General features: G+C 42.7%; 2 protein-coding genes and 1 long non-coding RNA gene across 6 annotated transcripts; 2 read left to right on the top strand and 1 right to left on the bottom strand.

Annotated features, from left to right (window-relative positions):
- The first annotated feature begins 1,636 nt into the window (after nucleotides 1–1,636).
- LOC110522591 (serine/arginine-rich splicing factor 5) lies at nucleotides 1,637–9,140 on the top strand. 3 transcript variants are annotated; one of them, XM_090233228.1, is made up of 8 exons: nucleotides 1,637–1,947; nucleotides 2,460–2,603; nucleotides 2,893–2,963; nucleotides 3,115–3,249; nucleotides 4,120–4,192; nucleotides 6,052–6,125; nucleotides 6,335–6,442; nucleotides 6,571–9,140. In XM_090233228.1, the coding sequence occupies exons 2-8, from the start codon at nucleotides 2,478–2,480 to the stop codon at nucleotides 6,935–6,937; spliced, it is 954 nt and encodes a 317-aa protein (XP_090089354.1). In that variant the 5' UTR covers nucleotides 1,637–1,947; nucleotides 2,460–2,477; the 3' UTR covers nucleotides 6,938–9,140. The 3 variants fall into 3 exon arrangements, with proteins under 3 accessions (XP_090089354.1, XP_090089356.1, XP_090089355.1); XM_090233230.1 differs by lacking the exons at nucleotides 6,052–6,125; nucleotides 6,335–6,442; nucleotides 6,571–9,140 and adding an exon at nucleotides 4,696–5,327 and having other exon boundaries at nucleotides 1,844–1,947; XM_090233229.1 differs by lacking the exons at nucleotides 1,637–1,947; nucleotides 2,460–2,603; nucleotides 2,893–2,963; nucleotides 3,115–3,249; nucleotides 4,120–4,192 and adding an exon at nucleotides 4,696–5,327.
- Nucleotides 8,061–18,702, bottom strand: LOC110521103 (hepatic sodium/bile acid cotransporter-like). Its single transcript, XM_036976241.2, has 6 exons — nucleotides 18,477–18,702; nucleotides 18,210–18,296; nucleotides 17,165–17,277; nucleotides 11,742–11,946; nucleotides 11,223–11,407; nucleotides 8,061–10,934 (listed from the first exon to the last, which is right to left on the bottom strand). Exons 1-6 carry the CDS (start codon nucleotides 18,678–18,680, stop codon nucleotides 10,718–10,720), a joined length of 1,011 nt encoding a protein of 336 aa, XP_036832136.2. The 5' UTR covers nucleotides 18,681–18,702; the 3' UTR covers nucleotides 8,061–10,717.
- LOC118964476 (uncharacterized) lies at nucleotides 10,862–13,108 on the top strand. Of its 2 annotated transcripts, none has more exons than XR_005051533.2 (2): nucleotides 10,862–10,998; nucleotides 11,243–13,108. It is a non-coding gene; the product is annotated as an uncharacterized LOC118964476 (long non-coding RNA). The 2 variants fall into 2 exon arrangements; XR_016495488.1 differs by having other exon boundaries at nucleotides 10,863–10,998; nucleotides 11,187–12,181.
- Nucleotides 18,703–20,207: the final 1,505 nt, after the last annotated feature.

The raw sequence follows: 20,207 nt of genomic DNA on the forward strand, positions 1-20,207 counted from the left end.
TCCTTTTTCCACATTTGTTTTTAAAATGTTTTTCCTCCATATTTACCTGCTTTACGATGTTGAAACGTCTTCAGTGTTTCCCCAGTTGCCTTACTAGTCATACAACTGTGTTTTTTGTTTTTGGATGGGATTTTAAATAAAGTCCATCCTCTTCTCTCTCTGTCCTCCCCAAGGCTTCTTCAGCAACGGTGATATTCAAAAGGCTAAGCATCTAAAACAAATACTTGTTTCTTTTTTTCCTGTCTTAAGAAATTGTAAATGTTGCATTGAAGTGTAAAAAAAAAGAAAGAAAGTTTTAAAGCGTTTTTCTGGCGTCCAGACCACTGTTCTACGGTGTTGTTTCCTAGAAAAGGACAAAAGAAAATAATGTCCATCTCTTGATTCTGCATTTCAATGATTTCATGTTTTGGTTTTCCTCTGTACATTGCAATGGGCGTGAAGATAGTATTTTAATATTTGTATAAAGTTTAATTTAATTCTACCATGTGTACATAACTATTTCTTATTAAAGCTTTCTTTTGAAATGTGTGAGACCTGATTTAGTTGGGGTTTTTTACATTGAAAATCATATTGTGTGTATCCAAAATGGCACCCTATTCCCTATATAGTGCACTACTATAGACCAGAGCCCTATTCCCTATATAGTGCACTACTATTGACCAGAGCCCTATTCCCTATAAAGTGCACTACTATAGACCAGAGCCCTATTCCCTATATAGTGCACTACTATTGACCAGAGCCCTATTCCCTATATAGTGCACTACTTTAGACCAGAGCCCTATTCCCTATATAGTGCACTACTTTGGCCTGAGCCCTATTGATCCTGGTCAAAAGTAGTGCACTGTAGGGGAATATAGAGCAATTTAGGAGGCAAGCAATATTGACATTTCTATACTGAAAAAGAATGCAGGTCAGGGTTATTCCACTACAAATGAGAATTCAGCTGAACATCGTTTCCGCTAACACTGCATGGCCAAATATAATGTAACTTGGTATTTGTGTTCAATTCACCCAGATAGTTCCAGCCATACGTTGTATTTCGTTACTCAAAAATGTTGTAGAACAAAAAATAGGTGAATGTTGTCGGCCTTTTTTTTTATTTTATTGATTTGGCAAAACTGAACGGTTGGATCTCTACTTTTATAAGAGGATTTTCACCTTCTGTAGTTTTCTATTTGTATTATTTAACCAGGCAAGTCGGTTAAGGACAAATTCTTACTTTCAATGATGACCTACGAACAAGTGGGTTAACTGCCTTGTTCAGAGGCAGAACGACAGATTTGTACCTTGTCGGCCCAGGGATTCGAGCCAGCAACCTTTTCAGTTACTGGCCCAACGCTCTAACCACTAGGCTACCCTGCCGCCCAACTTAGTCAGGAAGCAGAGAAGAATACACGGTTTAAGAACAGCTGAATGGAAGCCTAAAATAGGTCAAAACTGTGTTTTAAATGTTTTTTTATTCGACGGCCCAAAGACTGACATAATAATAGTAATGTAGTAAAAAAGTAAGCAGACTAAAAGATTGATGTACCCATGTGTAGTAAACATATGAGTGAAACGCCTGTAGAGAACAGATCCTTAAAAGGCCTACCCACTGTTACCTCAAGGACACTCCAGGACAACCACACCTGAGTGTACAGGGCGAATGTGTGTCTCTGTCCGTCAGTCATATTATCATGCTACTGCACCCACCTAGTTGCGCATCTTACGAACAGTCAGTAAAGAGCCAATGCCATTTTTGCACCCTGTCCTGTGACGAACAAACACCAAACCATTGTTTTGATGTAGATGGTGAACCGTGTGACTGGGTGACATCTAGCGGCAGAGACACGGTACTGCAGCGTGTCATTGAAAAGCCGAGAGAAAACGGGCTCCATTTTGTGTCCTCCTCGCAGTAAAAGCAGCAAGACAATCCCTCCGAAGGAAGGAAAAAACCCAACACAAAAGGTATATTAACATTTGTACAATTTTTAAATGGACAAAAACTCATTTTAACAGCATTATTGCACTAGTATTGCCAGTGGGGAAACAATGTTTTTAACAAGCTAGTTAGGTTTGTTTATCTTGCGTTTGCAAAATGCAATCACAAGGCCCCCCCCCCTAAAAAATGCACAATGTCTGTGTCGCAGCTCACGTTAAGGTCACGATAAACGCTCGGTTTTAAAACCTCTCCGGGATGAGTATACGCGGTTTATCACGTTTTAGGCATCTAAAATAGTGTATATATATTTTTTTTTAATACTCCCAATTTGTGTACTATATATAATTCTAGTTAGCTAAAATTGCTAATGTTGTGGGTGTAGCATTTAACTACGCAGAAAAGATGAATGGTGTCGTTTGAGTTTCTTACAACATTCCTTCCACATAGTGGGTGGGGTTTCTTTTTTTTAGTTTCAAAATGTGTCATTTTAGGGAATTATTTTAAAATGATACATTTGATTTACTCTGTTTTCGGATAGACATATTTTACAGGCAGAATGAGTGGCTGCCGCATATTTGTGGGCCGGTTGAACCCGTCCGCCAGAGAGAAGGACGTGGAGAGATTCTTCAAAGGATACGGCCGCATCCGAGACATCGACCTCAAGAGGGGCTTTGGTTTTGTGGTAAAGTACACACACACACCTACACCATGTCATTTCACACTGCGTTGTTCTTAGCCCCAGGTTAAGGAGGCAGTTCAGTCTTGGCTAAGTGCAGTGTGGACTCGCATACAGGTTTTAGTTTTTGGGGGTCAGTATACACACTGAGGCAAGAGGCACATATCTGAACCCTCAATTACGACCTCTACTTACTAGATAATTGCTACCATAGGCTAGTTACATGGTTTAGTAGAAAACCTTGTAGACAGGAGGTCTAGAATAGATCGTCTGAATGTTGTAATCTGTTCTCCAGGAGTTTGATGATCCTAGGGATGCTGAGGATGCAGTTTATGAGTTGGACGGCAAGGAGCTCTGCAATGAGAGGTAAAGCAGCATCTCTGTTCATGATGGACATTTGCACATCATCACGTTGGCGCACATATCAATAAATAGTCCTGGGTTATTATAACAGCATTCCATAACCTGTTCTGTGTCTTAAGGCCTCTTCTTTTTTTTCTCTCTCTCTCTCTCTCAGGGTGACCATTGAGCATGCTCGTGTGCGCCTGCGTGGTGGGCGAGGACGTGGTGGTGACAGAGGGGGAGGAGGAGGAGGAGGAGGAGGAGGCCGCTTCCCAGATCGCTATGGCCGTGGCTCCCAGGATAGTCGGAGGTACTTGGACTTAAATATTATTGGCTAGCTCTTACAAGTCTCAGTGTGGACTACCCACACTAGTCGCTAAACAAATAGATCTCAGAAGACTGTACAGTCCCTTTTTTACAAGAGGAAATTTTAGACAAAATATCCCCAAGGAGAAAAAATATATATATTATCCAACCAACTTCAAAACTCTGCTTTGTGTGTTTGGCTTTCATGGTTTTTTTGTTCATCCCCTGAGGAACGCATACATACGGGGCATGCATATATCAGGTGATAGAAATATCGACGCCGGTACCAGAATTTTAAAATAAAAAGTATGTTTTAATAATACTTTCCTGTGGAATATTTTGTCTCAAATTTCCATAAGGACCAACCAACCAAGTGGACCACCGGCAGAGTAAGTTCAAAGGACAGTTTATTCAACATTCTGTCTACACGAGGCACCTTTCGGAAATGTGCAATGGATATAAATCAACGTAATCTAGGAGGTCAGCAAACTATCAGCTCAGTGGGAGGGGCAACACTGTTCTTTGTCATTGACTCTAATCCCGGTGGTACTATTTGATATTTCTAGTCAGAATCATGGGTCTGAATATAGAAAATCTGAATAGGCGTGTCGATCTAGGGTCTGTTAAGGATGTTAAACTATAATGAATGGACAATGGGAAACTGATCCTAGATCAGCCCTTGAGGTGCTTGTGTTCTCTCTCTCCCACTACAACAAAATGTAATAGGCTACTAGTCAGGATGAACTCCAAGCTTCAGCTAGAAGGAAGGAACTAGCTGTGGATGACTCACCAATGGGTTTTAGCCCACTGTTATGGAACCACGGTTCTAGATTATCTGCAAGGTTTTCATACTTTTCTCTCTCTCCCGCCACAGTAGGAACCCCCCACCGATGCGCACGGAGAACCGTCTCATCGTGGAGAACCTGTCATCTCGCGTCAGCTGGCAGGTGAGTTCCTTACCTGGGCGTGTCTGCTCATCTACCGTACCTGCCTGTTAGTAACAACACCAGGTGCTGAGTAATCAGAGGGAGAGAGTGACAATGCTCAGCTTTTATACCTTATCTTCACTAGTAATGATCTCAAGGCAACTGCCTGGTTCACTCCAGGTAAAGAAATTCAGTCATGTTTTTTTTCCTTACGTTTATTGGAGAGAATGTAATAATATTTTAATGGGCTGAGAGCACATGCATATGAAAATCAGCAGCACTAGCCAAATGTGTTGTTGGGTCTCATTTCTCCTTACAAGTGATTTTGAACTATAAGAGGCTATATGTGCTGAGAGCCCATCTAGCTCTCTCCTGAGAGCTTCCAGTGAAAATAACCAGCCATAGATATTTACTGCATCTAAAGAATACAGTTTGATAAGATACAAAAGAGAGGAAAAAACAAAACTAATTTGTCTTGTTTATTTATTTTATTTTAACCAATTCTTCACCCCTTTATTTACCAGCCTGACTGTTGTGTCGTATGGACGAGAGCGCTTCTTATGGTGGAGTTAACCCAATCAGGGTCCCTCTCTCTGGGTTGAGCCATGTCGTGCCAGCCAGAGTGCCTGTCGGCCTACTCCTAATTGGTATCCTCCTGCTGGTCGTATGAGTGCTCCCTTCCTCGCTTGGTTGGGGGTGAGGTCCCACCCCCCCCCCCTGGGTCCCACTACCCACTCTGCTCTAGAAGCACTGGCGTGGCCGGCGACCACTTCGCTCGCACTCGCTGCCCCCCCCCTCAACGGCGGGAGCGCTGTGCTGACAGAGAGGGAGAAATCGCAAACAGAGAGGCAGATGGGCAGAAAGAGAGTCGATGGTGGTGTTGATGGTGGCTGGCGTGTTGGCCTGATCGATGGTGGTTCGTAAATTTGAGAGGCTTCAATCGATCCATGCAACCCCCCCTCCCCTCACCCCCCTCCCCTCCCCCCCGTGTGCTGTGATTCCGTCCGCACATCGTGAGCGGTGCCCAGAGGTGGATAAAATCTGCTGAGCGAGGTCACGAGAGGTCAAGGTTGGATGACGAGGTGCGATCAAGGTGGTTATGATGGTATGGTGGACTAGGAGAGTCTGCTGCGGCCCGCTCCAAGGGGGGTCTCAGGTATTGGTTTCCTCTCTTCCTCTGTACTGAGCCTGAGAGGGGTGGGGGGAGGGGTGCCGAGCCCTAGACATGGTACCCGTCCCAGGCGTTAGGGGGCAGGGAGCCCTGTGCCCTCGGCTCCTAGCTAGCAAGAGACAACCTTATTCAACATGCTGCTCAACACAGCTCCTCTACTGCTCATTCAGTATGTTCTATATGAACTGTTCTATGTAGTTGTTTACAGTGAGTGGGGTCCAAGAATATACTTTTAATTCAAAAGATTATATATTTTTTTTTTTAGTTCTTTTTGTCTTTAAAAAAAATCTTCCTCCATTTTACAGACCTAATTTAGAGAGTACGTTTTTTTATGTACTTCCGGGAAGATTTTTATTCACGTTTTCTTTTGCCAAGCTCTTTTCACAAAGGAGTTTCTTAAGGAAGTGTGTGACATTTTCCAAACCGTTTCCTGTCCATTTGGCTTGTCCCGTACATCAACATGCACACAGACACCTAACTGGTAAATGGAACAACTACTTTAACACAATGACTTTGTTGCTGGACCAGTAATTAGTACTAGTAATTCTGCTGTGATCTCTGAGGTTCTTGGACCCCTCTCGTCGTCTCTGTTAGTCTCTGTAGTTCCTCCTATGATATCTAACCTTTTTTTCTCTCGTTGGTGAATGATGATACATTATGTTGACCGTGTTGTCCTGGTCTGGTCCTAACTTGGCCTGTCGTTGTGTAGGACCTGAAGGATTTCATGAGACAGGCTGGGGAAGTCACCTTTGCAGACGCACACCGCCCCAAGCTCAACGAAGGGTAAGAATAATAAAATACTCTTCTTTCTAGACCTGTAAACTACCCCTTCTTTCTAGACCTGTAAACTACCCCTTCTTTCTAGACCTGTAAACTACGTGTAAACTACGTGTAAACTCTCCAACATCCACCTACTCCTAAAACGTTTTACATTCAACCCTCCTTGTCAGTTGTATTCCACTGACCTGTTGTTTTGTCGTGTCGGTCTTCAGAGTGGTTGAGTTCGCTTCTTACAGCGACCTGAAAAACGCCCTTGAGAAGCTGTCTGGCAAGGAGATCAATGGAAGGAAAATCAAACTGATCGAGGCAGCTAAGAAGAGGTGAGTTGGTCTGGAGAATAAGCCCTTCTAGATGTTTCTACTAGTGTTTCCTCTAAGGAACTGAGGACGGCAGTGTCAGTAAAGTGATGATGCGGTTGGTTTCACCTTTTCCCCTCTTTCTCCTCCAGGGGTTCAAGGAGTCGTTCCCGCTCTGAGAGCTCTTCTCGTTCTCGCTCCCGTTCTCGTAACCGTTCCCCGTCCCGCTCCAGGACCCCTCGTCGTTCCAGGTCCCACTCCCCCAAAGCCCGCTCCCCCAAGAGGGACTACAAACGCTCTCGTTCTCGTTCCCACAGCGGCTCCCCAGCGCCCCGTGCTGCTGCCCCTGGCTCCCCACCCCCGAGGGCCAAAGAGACCTCTTCCTCCTCCTCTAAACGACCCTCTAAGCCCAGCAAGTCTGCCTCCCCCAACTCCACTCCCCCTGCACAGCGTGCACCTTCCAGGTCTCCTTCCAGGTCTCGTGGCTCTCGCTCCCCGTCTACGGACAGCCGCCACTGAGAACACCTAGCGCAGGAGTATACACGTTTTAAAATAAACACACACCTCGTACATAAATACTCACATTCAGACAAAACAGGACAGGGCAGGAACTGTTTTACCCAGCGGTTCTTGCCTGGTGTCCCTGTATTTCCCCCTCCGTTTCCTCCCTCCGCTCTTCTCTTCTGACATAGCTGATCTTTGACCTACTTTTGTATGGTCAGTGTTCTCAGTAAAAGCGTGGCTCTTGCTGTGAACACAACGAGGGCTTCGTTTTCAATTTGAGCATCAAGTCTAAAACCTTCTGGGGGTTTTGGTTAGTATTTTTATTTGTAATAATGGATGTAATTCTTGGTAAGGTATTACATTTTTTTTATTTTTTATCATTCAACACTCGTGTGGTGGACCCCCCCCCCCCCCCCCCCCTCTACCGGCTTTTGTTTGTCAGCTCTGATATCATGAGCTGTTGAGAATTCAAGTCCCGTTCCATGATGGCTATGAATGTGATTGGCTAAGGTTTTGGGTCGAACCATTCTGATCTCAGTGTAGGGTTCTTTTTTTGGGGGGGATTTGATTAGTTTTATGCTGTGATTTATTTGATTGAACGCCATTCTTCTTTTTTTGGGGGGTGTATCAGATTGTGATCTGTTTTTTTGGGGGGGGGTGTATCAGATTGTGATCAGTTTTTTTTTGTGGCGGCAATAAAGGTCCTCGTTTTAAGACGTCTGGTGAAAACATTGTGGCAGGCTGCGTTATTATTTCACCCGTTTTGTTTTGACCGTTTTACCGGAGTGGTTGTCTGTGTCTGTACTCTTTTGTTTCTATAAAGCATTATACACGTTTCCTTTCACAAGGTATTGTAATGAAGCGTCGACACAACCTAGAGAATAGTTTGGAAAGTAACAATTTTTAATGCTAAATGAAGTCGTTTTTGTTTGTTTTTGTTTTTTTTTCTCTCTCCGTGTTCAATATGAGGGTTGTAATTTGTACTTAATTGAAAAAAGAACAAGACACAGCAAACGACAAATGAAAACAGTTTTAAATAAAGCGCCCAGGGCATTTTGTATGTCAGAACTTGAGAATAAAGTGAAACTTCCACAAAGAGTTGTTTGCCACTGTTTGTAAAAATGTTCTTAGTCGTGGATTTAGATTTAGATTTTATTGTTTGAAACATTCAGTATTAAAACGTCACTTATTACAATGTTTTCTATAGCTTGTACACACAGACCTACTGCACTAGCTTGCCTTGATCATAAATACACGTGTAGTACAGACAGTACGTACTTATAATTACCAATTTCATTCCGGAAATGTGTCATACGGTAGTCAATTGGCGCAATCGCTCCACCTGTTCAAAACGACAGTAGCCGTGCCTCACCATCAATGCGAGACACCGATTTGTAAATGCAGTTACTGGGGGGTGTTTTCAAGTCGACTGTACTTATCGTAATGGTTCATGGTAAATCATCAGACTGATGTGATTGTTTCTGGATGCTCGAGAGAAATACTGATCATTCGGAGAGAGATACTGATCATTTGGAGCTTCCGGAACATTCTGTGACCGTTAGGGATCCCTGTCAGTTCAGCCGATGCAGCAGCCACTCTGCCTGGGCTACAAAAATGACTTGCATGATAAAACAGTACATCATAGTTACATTCTGCATTGTACAACAATATTACAATGTGTGTGTGTGTGTGCTTGTGTCTGTACCTTTGTGTGTGTCTCTTCACAGTCCCCGCTGTTCTACAAGATGTATTTTTATCTGTTTTTAAATCTAATTTTACTGTTTGCATCAGTTACCTGATGTGGAATAGAGTTCCATGTAGTCATGGCTCTATGTAGGACTGTGCACCTCCCATAGTCTGTTCTGGACTTGGGGACTGTGAAGAGACCTCTGGTGGCATGTCTTGTGGGGTATGTATGGGTGTCAGAGCCGTGTGCCAGTAGTTTAGACAGACAACTTCTAGCCTTGATTTTTCACTCTTGATACCATATCTACAGTCTTTCACCTTTTAATGTGTATAGTGTTACATACTAGGTGTTGTCCAATGAATTCCTGTAATCACTCCGGCTTCAAATCAGGGTTGATTGAGAAAAGCTGTTCAAAAGAGGATAATGCATATCTTTGTACTCCCTGACGAAGGCCATGCAGCCAAATTGTGTCAAGTTTTTCAGTCTTTGTTTCCACTGATCATGCCATTCAAATAAAGGCATTTTAAGTAACTATATGAATAGTACCTTGGATCTCAGTGCATTCAGCTTGTCAACACTTCTTACAAAAACAAGTAGTCACGAAGTCTCTGCTCCACTTTGAACCATGAGAGATTGACATTGCATATTATTGTTATCTCTCCGTGTACATATAAGGGCCAGCCGTGCTGCCCTGTTCTGAGAAAAATTACAATGGTCTAAGTCCCTTTTGTGGCACATGACCACACGACTGAACAGTAGTCCAGGTGTGACAAAACTAGGGCCTGTAGGACCTGCCTTGTTGATAGTGTTGTTAAGAAGGCAGAACAGCGCTTTATTATGGACAGACTTCTCACCAACTTAACTACTGTTGTATCAATATGTTTTGACCATGACAGTTTACCAACAACCAGGGTTACTCCAGACAGTTAAGTCACCTCAACTTGCTCAATTTCCACATGATTTATTACAAGATATAGTTGAGGTTTAAGGTTTAGTGAATGATTTGTCCCAAACACAATGGTTTTAGTTTAGGAAATATTCATGACTTAACTTATTCCTTGCCACTCACTCCGAAACTAACTGCAGCTCTTTGTTGACTGTTAGTAATTTCAGTCGCTGTAGTAGCTGACGTGTGTAGTGTCTGCATCGTCTGCATACATAAACACACTGGCTTTACTCAAAACTAGTGGCATGTCGTTAAAGAATTTTAAAAGTAAGGGGCCTAGACAGCTGCCCTGGGGAATTCCTGATTTTACCTGGATTATGTTGGAGAAGCTTCCGTTAAAGAACACCCTCTGTGTTCTGTTAGACAGGTAACTCTTTATCCACAATATAGCAGGGGGTGTAAAGCCATAATACAAGTTTTTCCAGTAGCAGACTATGGTCGATAATGTCAAAAGCCGCACTGAAGTCTAACAACACAATTGTCATCGTCCGGGTTAGGGAGGGTTTGGCCGGTAGGGATATCCTTGTCTCATCGCGCACCTGTGGCGGGCCGGGCGCAGTGCGCGCTAACCAAGGTTAGGTAGCGGAATGACTTTTGCTTCCCTCCAGGCCTGAGGTCACACATATTTATTTTGCTTCTTTGCACCCCATTATTTCTATCTCTACTTTGCACATTCTCCCACTGCAAATCTACTATTCCAGTGTTTTACTTGCTATATTGTATTTACTTTGCCACCATGGGCTTTTTTTTGCCTTTACCTCCCTTATCTCACCTCATTTGCTCACATTGTATTATTGACTGTATGTTTGTTTTACTCCATGTGTAACTCTGTGTCGTTGTATCTGTCGAACTGCTATGCTTTATCTTGGCCAGGTCGCAGTTGCAAATGAGAACTTGTTCTCAACTGGCCTACCTGGTTAAATAAAGGTGAAATAAAATAAATACATAAAAAAAAAATCATAAAACATCTCAGAGTGCTGATCTAGGATCAGTTTGGCCTTCTAACAAAATAAAGAATAAGACCGGGGATACCTGATCTTAGATCAGTACTCCTCCTCTGAGACACTTTGTGATGACAAAACTGATGTAATCATAAGGGACCTGATGTCCAGGTCTCAGACTAGATGCTTTTTTTTAACTGTATATCATTCAAAGACAAGGGTCAGTCAAGCCCACCTTTCTTTGTTGTTTTAAAGAACCTCTGGTGAACCCAGAAGAGGACGATGAGCAGTAAGGCCTCTCCCACTTGGAACACTATGTAGACTATAGGGAAGAGGTAGAGCGGACCAATCACATCGGGAGGGAACGCCACCTTCAAAATGGCGGAACACAGCTGGATGTTCTGACATCCCGTCTCCATGGCGATGGTCCTCTGCCCCCTGAGGAAAGAAGGAAGGATGTCCAAATAAGGATTTGATTGCTTGACATTGAATTCTAACTGAGGTAAATGAGTTTCTTTCCTCCAAGCATTTAGCATTAGAAATCTACTGAGCTGGAATATACTTTTACTAGAGGAATAGGAAGATACGTTGTTTTTTTTTCTTATAGAAAAACTTCACATGCAATCTATCAACATAATTATAATCTTGATCTTCACCATCATGGTAATCCTAATCTTCATCAATTTACAGTTTACCTTCAACATCATCCTCATCACCATGACTTACGATCTGTTGACTCTGAACAGGTATGAAAGGACGTATCCTAAAGTGTAGCCAATGAGGGGCATGAGGGCAGCAGTGGCCATTAGTTGAGGGGACAGGACGGTCAGCATCACATTCATTCTTCCTCTGGTCACGCTGGCCAATAGGCCGATCACTACCATGGATATCAACAGGAGGGACAGACCGATCTGAAGAGCAGGAGGACATTCAGCCACAAACTGTATATTATTATCAATTTATGCTGGGCTGTCTAAAACAACCTGTATGTTTTCAATGTTTTGAACTTTTAAAATGAGGCCCTTTACCAGATTTGTGTTTTTCAACAAGATTGTAAAATCTAACTGTAAACCTAACTACCCAGTTGAAGATATTACTCAAAAGCTAGCCTCGAAGCCCTCCAGGCTTCCCTAAAACAGGAAGGGAGTTTCCCTAAAACTCCTCCAAGGAAGGCATGACAACGACATGATTTTGGAGGTATGGCAACGTGAGACTACCCAAAACGCAGACCATTATCTGTCATACCTTGGTAATGGTCTTGGAGTACTGCGGCCTGTAGTAGTTGATGAGGATGCCGATGCCACAAGGGAACAGAGTCATGACCAGGGCCAGAGTGATGCCAGCGTAGGGGACAGCACTCTCCAGGTTGGAGAAGCCCTGGCAGTATAGGTAGAGGAGCAGTGGCATCATACCCAGGGCTAGGAATGTAGAGCAGGTAGTCATCACAATACTGAGGAGGAAGAGAGGGAGAGAGAAGGAGGGACGGAGAGAGAGACAGAGTGGGGGGGATAGAGAAAGGGAAGGAGAGAGAGAGGAGGCGGGAAAGGGGGAGAGAGGGATAGAAAGAGAGGGAGAGATAGTCGTGTATAAACAGCAGGGTTAGTTACATATGTGTGGGAAGGAGAGAGGAGGAGGGAAAGGGGGAGAGAGAGAGATAGAAAGAGAGGGGGAGAGGGATAGAAAGAGAGAGGGAGAGATAGAAAGAGAGGGGGGAGAGAGAGAGATAGTCGTGTATAAACAGCAGGGTTAGTTACATATGTGTGGGAAGGAGAGAGAGGAGGAGGGAAAGGGGGAGAGAGAGAGATAGAAAGAGAGAGGGAGAGGGATAGAAAGAGAGAGGGAGGAGAGAGAGGGAGAGATAGAAAGAGAGGGGGAGAGAAAGAGAGAGGGAGGAGAGAGAGAGGGAGAGATAGAAAGAGAGGGGGAGAGAAAGAGATGGTCGTGTATAAACAGCAGGGTTAGTTACATATGTGTGGGAAGGAGAGAGAGGAGGAGGGAAAGGGGGAGAGAGAGAGATAGAAAGAGAGGGGGAGAGGGAGAGGGATAGAAAGAGAGAGGGAGAGGGATAGAAAGAGAGAGGGAGAGATAGAAAGAGAGGGGGGAGAGAGAGAGATAGTCGTGTATAAATAGCAGGGTTACTTACATATGTGTGTATTTCCATTCTTCCTAACCTGGCGAACGTGATGTTATGGTTACGCTCGATATCCACATTGACGGAACGTGGAACAACACATAGCTGTGACCTTGAAATCACAACTCGGACATTTCTCTATTGGGTGAATGCCAAGGGGGCAGTCATCTCAATAGAAGGGTTAGTTGACAATGTCGGGAAAACAAAGTGCAAGTTTCAAAGGGTCAGAAGTCCATGTGTTGTGATTCTGGATGGCCAGAGACCTAGCAACAATGACGCTTCAGCTCCTTGTATCTTGATACCATGTCTTGTTTTGAGTTGTTTTGAATAATGGCATATCTAATCCTAATATGGTAATACATTCGCTAGTTAGCTAACCAAACAACTGTAACCATGTTTTTTCTGAGACTCATTGTGCAAGTGTAGTTATGTTTTCAATAAACATTTGGAGACTAACTAAAGTCAGCAATCTAAGCAAAAACCCCAGCTGTTTTGTCCTATACTTCTGCAAGCATCTGTTTTGTTGCTAAACAACCAACTATAGTGTCATTCCGGTTGTTCTGTTATCTAGTTTGTCTTTTTCTGTGGATAATGTTATACTTAAAAAAACAAACAGTAAGAAAAATATCTGAATCTATTTGTCCTATATCCTGACAGACAGCACTCGTGTACATGTCATCTCTGCACACATAAACAAGAGACTAGTGTGAGTAAAATATTTGGCAGTTGCCATTATTAATAATTAACAGTAGGCAAGTCCTTGAGACAGTCAGAGACAGTGTTCATTCAGATGATACCTACAGGGGGGGTAAGAGGAGTAAAATCTCCTCTGCATCTCTAGGTATCGTGTCCTAATGGAGGTTTCCAGGTACGTTCTGGGGTTAATGACTGACTAGGTGGTTAAAACGAGGGTGAAAGGTGTGACGCGGTAACTGATGACGTTGTTTAATATCTATGATAATTACAGTGCCTTGCGAAAGTATTCGGCCCCCTTGAACTTTGCGACCTTTTGCCACATTTCAGGCTTCAAACATAAAGATATAAAACTGTATTTTTTTTGTGAAGAATCAACAACAAGTGGGACACAATCATGAAGTGGAACGACATTTATTGGATATTTCAAACTTTTTTAACAAATCAAAAACTGAAAAATTGGGCACGCAAAATTATTCAGCCCCCTTAAGTTAATACTTTGTAGCGCCACCTTTTGCTGTGATTACAGCTGTAAGTCGCTTGGGGTATGTCTCTATCAGTTTTGCACATCGAGAGACTGAAATGTTTTCCCATTCCTCCTTGCAAAACAGCTCGAGCTCAGTGAGGTTGGATGGAGAGCATTTGTGAACAGCAGTTTTCAGTTCTTTCCACAGATTCTCGATTGGATTCAGGTCTGGACTTTGACTTGGCTATTCTAACACCTGGATATGTTTATTTTTGAACCATTCCATTGTAGATTTTGCTTTATGTTTTGGATCATTGTCTTGTTGGAAGACAAATCTCCGTCCCAGTCTCAGGTCTTTTGCAGACTCCATCAGGTTTTCTTCCAGAATGGTCCTGTATTTGGCTCCATCCATCTTCCCATCAATTTTAACCATCTTCCCTGTCCCTGCTGAAGAAAAGCAGGCCCAAACCATGATGCTGCCACCACCATGTTTGACAGTGGGGATGGTGTGTTCAGCTGTGTTGCTTTTCCGCCAAACATAACGTTTTGCATTGTTGCCAAAAAGTTCAATTTTGGTTTCATCTGACCAGAGCACCTTCTTCCACATGTTTGGTGTGTCTCCCAGGTGGCTTGTGGCAAACTTTAAACGACACTTTTTATGGATATCTTTAAGAAATGGCTTTCTTCTTGCCACTCTTCCATAAAGGCCAGATTTGTGCAATATACGACTGATTGTTGTCCTATGGACAGAGTCTCCCACCTCAGCTGTAGATCTCTGCAGTTCATCCAGAGTGATCATGGGCCTCTTGGCTGCATCTCTGATCAGTCTTCTCCTTGTGTGAGCTGAAAGTTTAGAGGGACGGCCAGGTCTTGGTAGATTTGCAGTGGTCTGATACTCCTTCCATTTCAATATTATCGCTTGCACAGTGCTCCTTGGGATGTTTAAAGCTTGGGAAATATTTTTGTATCCAAATCCGGCTTTAAACTTCTTCACAACAGTATCTCGGACCTGCCTGGTGTGTTCCTTGTTCTTCATGATGCTCTCTGCGCTTTTAACGGACCTCTGAGACTATCACAGTGCAGGTGCATTTATACAGAGACTTGATTACACACAGGTGGATTGTAGTTATCATCATTAGTTATTTAGGTCAACATTGGATCATTCAGAGATCCTCACTGAACTTCTGGAGAGAGTTTGCTGCACTGAAAGTAAAGGGGCTGAATAATTTTGCACGCCCAATTTTTCAGTCTTTGAATTGTTAAAAAAGTTTGAAATATCCAATAAATGTCGTTCCACTTCATGATTGTGTCCCACTTGTTGTTGATTCTTCACAAAAAAATACAATTTTATATCTTTATGTTTAAAGCCTGAAATGTGGCAAAAGGTCGCAAAGTTCAAGGGGGCCGAATACTTTCGCAAGGCACTGTATGTTAAGGTCTTGGACGGGTAGTGGCCAATAGAGGAGTTGGGGATCTGCCGGTTCAAACTAAAACATGGGATGGAATTCATTCATGGGATGGATGGGGTGTCTGATGGTAGAATTCATTCATGGGATGGATGGGGTGTCTGATGGTAGAATTCATTCATGGGATGGATGGGGTGTCTGATGGTGGAATTCATTCATATAATAGTTTTATGATCTGGGTCAGGGATCATCAACTAGATTCAGCCACGGGGTATTTTTTCTTAAGCAAACAGTCAGGAGGCCGGAGTGTATAGTAACACACCAATAAGAAGAAGAGACTTGGGCCAAGAATCACAAACAATGGACATTAGACCGGTAGAAATCTGTCCTTTGGTCTGATGAGTCCAAATTTGAGATTTTTGATTCCAACCTCTGTGTCTTTGTGAGACGCAGAGTAGGTGAACGGATGATCTCTGCATATGTGGTTCCCACTGTGAAGCACGGAGGAGGAGGTGTGATGGTGTGGGAGTGCTTTGCTTGTGACACTGTCAGCATGGCTACCACAGCATTCTGCAGCGATACGCCATCCCATCTGGTTTGCACTTATCATTTGTTTTTCAACAGGACAATGACCCAACACACCTCCAGGCTGTGTAAGGGCTATTTGATCAAGAAGGAGAGTGATGGAGTGCTGCATCAGATGACCTGGCCTCCACAATCACCCAAACTCAATCCATTTGAGATAGTTTGGGATGAGTTGAACCGCAGAGTGAAGGAAAAGCAGCCAATAAGTGCTCAGCATATGTGGGAACTCCTTCAAGACTGTTGGAAAAGCATTCCTCATGAAGCTGGTTGAGAGAATGCCAAGAGTGTGCAAAGCTGTCATCAAGGCAAAGGGTGGCTATTTCGAAGAATCTCAAATATAAATATATTTTGATTTGTTTAACACTTTTCTTGGTTACTACATGATTCCATATGTGTTATTTTGTTGTTCAAATGTCTTCACTATTATTCTACAATAAAGAAAAACTCTTGAATGAGTAGGTGTGTCTAAACCTTTGACTGGTACTGTATATACAGTATAATTACTGGGGATGCATAAAAAAGGTCATGAGACAAATTTGGCCCATAGGCCGCCAATTAAGGGACCTTGATCTAGGTCAATGTAAGCCAGTAATTACCAAGTCATGAATGTAGATCTGAGAACAGACTAATTACCAAGGCATGAATATAGATCTGGGAACAGGCTAATTACCAAGGCATGAATGTAGGTCTGAGAACATACTAATTACCAAGGCATGAATGTAGGTCTGAGAACAGACTAATTACCAAGGCATGAATGTAGGTCTGAGAACAGGGTGATTACCAAGGCATGAATGTACGTCTGAGAACAGGGTGATTACCAAGGCATGAATGTAGGTCTGAGAACAGGCTAATTACCAAGGCATGAATGTAGGTCTGAAAACAGGGTGATTACCAAGGGTTTTCTGATGATCAATTATCCTTTTAAAATGATAAACTTGGATTAGCTAACACAACGTGCCATTGGAACACAGGAGTGATGGTTGCTGATAATGGGCCTCTGTACGCCTATGTAGATATTCCATAACAAATCTGCTGTTTCCAGCTACAATAGTCATTTACAACATTAACAATGTCTACACTGTATTTCTGATCAATTTGATGTTATTTTAATGGACAAAAAATGTTGCTTTTCTTTCAAAAACAAGGACATTTCTAAGTGACCCCAAACGTTTGAATGGTAGTAAAATGAGATGTAGTTACCAGGAATATGTCAAATTTGGGGAACAGTCAGTGACTAATGAGACCAGTCTTTAGGGTGGAGACCCAGTCAGAAACAAGATGATTTTCACCTGAACGTTAATGCCACACTGTGATAACGGGAACATTTGGGAGAGAATAAATCAAAATTCATAGAGGTTCCATGTGAATAGTTAAGAATGTTGTCTACCTGAGGTTCACGTCTCCCTTCAGTGCCAGGGCCAGTATATTGGAGATGTTTCCCCCTGGACAGCATCCACAGATCAGCAACGCTACAGCCTCCATCGGCCCCAGCTGTAACACCTGAAGACACAGGACAGGACGCACACCTGAGGCTACACTGAACAGCTTGGCATAGTCCTGTCCTGTCATTCCTGAAGGCCTGGGAGCCAGACTGTAAAACGCCAAGACAGCTATGGAAACTAATAACCTGAGCCAATGAGAAATACTAGCCTGAGCCAATGAGAAATACTAGCCTTAGCCAATGAGAAATACTAGCCTGAGCCAATGAGAAATACTAGCCTGAGCCAATGAGTAATACTAGCCTGAGCCAATGAGAAATACTAACCTGAGCCAATGAGAAATACTAACCTGAGCCAATGAGAAATACTAGCCTGAGCCAATGAGAAATACTAACCTGAGCCAATGAGAAATACTAACCTGAGCCAATGAGAAATACTAGCCTGAGCCAATGAGAAATACTAGCCTGAGCCAATGAGAAATACTAGCCTGAGCCAATGAGAAATGCTAACCGTAGCCAATGAGAAATGCTAACCTAAGCCAATGAGAAATACTAGCCTGAGCCAATGAGAAATACTAGCCTGAGCCAATGAGAAATGCTAACCGTAGCCAATGAGAAATGCTAACCTAAGCCAATGAGAAATACTAGCCTGAGCCAATGAGAAATACTAGCCTGTGCCAATGAGAAATACTAGCCTGAGCCAATGAGAAATACTAACCTGAGCCAATGAGAAATACTAGCCTGAGCCAATGAGAAATACTAGCCTGAGCCAATGAGAAATGCTAACCGTAGCCAATGAGAAATGCTAACCTAAGCCAATGAGAAATACTAGCCTGAGCCAATGAGAAATACTAGCCTGAGCCAATGAGAAATACTAACCTGAGCCAATGAGAAATACTAGCCTGAGCCAATGAGAAATACTAGCCTGAGCCAATGAGAAATGCTAACCGTAGCCAATGAGAAATGCTAACCTTATCCAATGAGAAAAACTAACCTTAGCCAATGAAAAGGCAGTGAGGGGCATTACTCCGAACTGTGCCACCACTGCGATGGCTACTCCTTTAGGTTTCAGGATGTGGGTCTATAGAAATAGATTAATAACAATATTAAATGTTATGAATATAATATTTAATTTGTATACATTTCATAAACCTTAAAACTGCTTTAATCACAAAAAAAACATAAAAGAAAGAAAATGAAATTAACCACAAAAAGTCTGAAACAACCAGAAACTAGATATGAACACCATCATGAGAATCACCTTGATCTTGGACACCTCCATGGTACAGCCCAGTGAAACCATGGTGATGAAGAGGACCACTATGATGGTGAAGCTGATGGTCTGGTCTATTATGGGTGGCAGGGGGGGGAAGTGGGTTGGTGTGATGTTGAAAAGTAAACTGTCATTGGACGCCAGGTACTGATAAGAGAACACCCCCATGGCGGTGTCAATGGTATCTTCCATTTGTATCTTCTTTTCTGGTTGGAGCCTTTGACAGAGAGAGAAGGGGGGGGTTCATTCTATTTGGCAAAAATCCTTCAAATTCCAGTCATTTGTCCTTAAAATACTATTGCCTAAACCATTGCTTGCAGCATACTAGTCTAGCCTGTCTTGTAAATATAAAATGAAAGATTTACAGCAGGTAATACTCACATTCTGTATCTCACTATCTCCTAGTTAATGATCTGTTTTTGAATGCTGTTTGTTGAATCTGCATGAGTTATGCAGTCAGTTTCATGTCTTCAGGTTAAATCTCTGTGACATTCAGAGACAGTACCGCCTTTTGCCTTTGCTTTCCCACCTCAAAGCATTACGCCCCTTCGGCTTTGATGCCAAGCTGCTCACCTCATCCCTCCCTACTCTCTATATCTCTATAGCCACATCCTCCCTTCCACTGCTGTGAGGGATGTTGTTTTTAGTATGCTGCCTGTAGACTGTGTTCACCTACTGTTTAAACACACAATAACTACATACCACAACTCTCCTACCTCTACTACTAGTAGTCCACGAGAATCTTCATGTAGAATTGGTATTTGAATACTATGGAAAACTGTAAAAAAATAAAATAATAAAATTAAAAAAAGGAATGCACACACACAACATCTTGTGTTGAAGTGTCAAACATTATTCAACTGTTAAAGGAAGAAGGTCTTTCTTTACAAGGGAGCAGTCGGTAGGAGCTGTCTTCTTCTTGAACGCGTGGGAACTACCATATTGTAATCCCTTAATTAAAAGTAGACCATCGTTGTAAATAAGGATTAGTTCTTTAACTGACTTGCCTTGTTCAATAAAGGTAAAAAAATAAATAAATAAAACATTGTCAAAGAAATGTCAAACCCTCATTTTTACTGAGAGTGTGCAAAAGTTGAGAATAGATGTAGGATCCAAATGGCCTCCTATTCCTAAAAAGTGCACTACCCTAATAAAAATCAGTGCACTAAATAAAGAACAGGTTGCTATTTGGGATACAGCCTAGGGCACCTGTCACGTTGTATGAGTCTCTTTACAGTTCTGCCAGTGGATTATCCAGAAACATCCAACAGCGTCAGACATGACACTAAACCCTGACTGCTTTCTCCTCTGAAAATGGAGTGAAACTACGAGCTGAAGTGAGAGTGTGAGTCAACTAATAAAGCATTTTTCACCCTCAGAACCAACATTTAGGTTCTTACCTTCTAGGTGTATGTCCCTCTTCCCTTCACACTGCCTGCGTTCGGTCGGTGTTGTCAAATGAAGTCCTTGTGTGATGTGGTCTGTGTGTGTGTGTGTGTGTGTGTGTGTGTGTGTGTGTGTGTGTGTGTGTGTGTGTGTGTGTGTGTGTGTATGTGTGTGTGTGTGTGTGTGTGTGTGTGTGTGTGTGTGTGTGTGTGTGTGTGTGTGTGTGTGTGTGTGTGTGTGTGTGTGTGTGTATGTGTGTGTGTGTGTGTGTGTGTGTGTGACCTTATTGCAGCTGTATACAAAGCAATGAGATCTGCCATACAAAAACCCTGA

The sequence above is a fragment of the Oncorhynchus mykiss genome, chromosome 4, assembly GCF_057628025.1.
Source record: "Oncorhynchus mykiss isolate SJ-2025 chromosome 4, ASM5762802v1, whole genome shotgun sequence".
Lineage (NCBI taxonomy): Eukaryota > Metazoa > Chordata > Actinopteri > Salmoniformes > Salmonidae > Oncorhynchus > Oncorhynchus mykiss.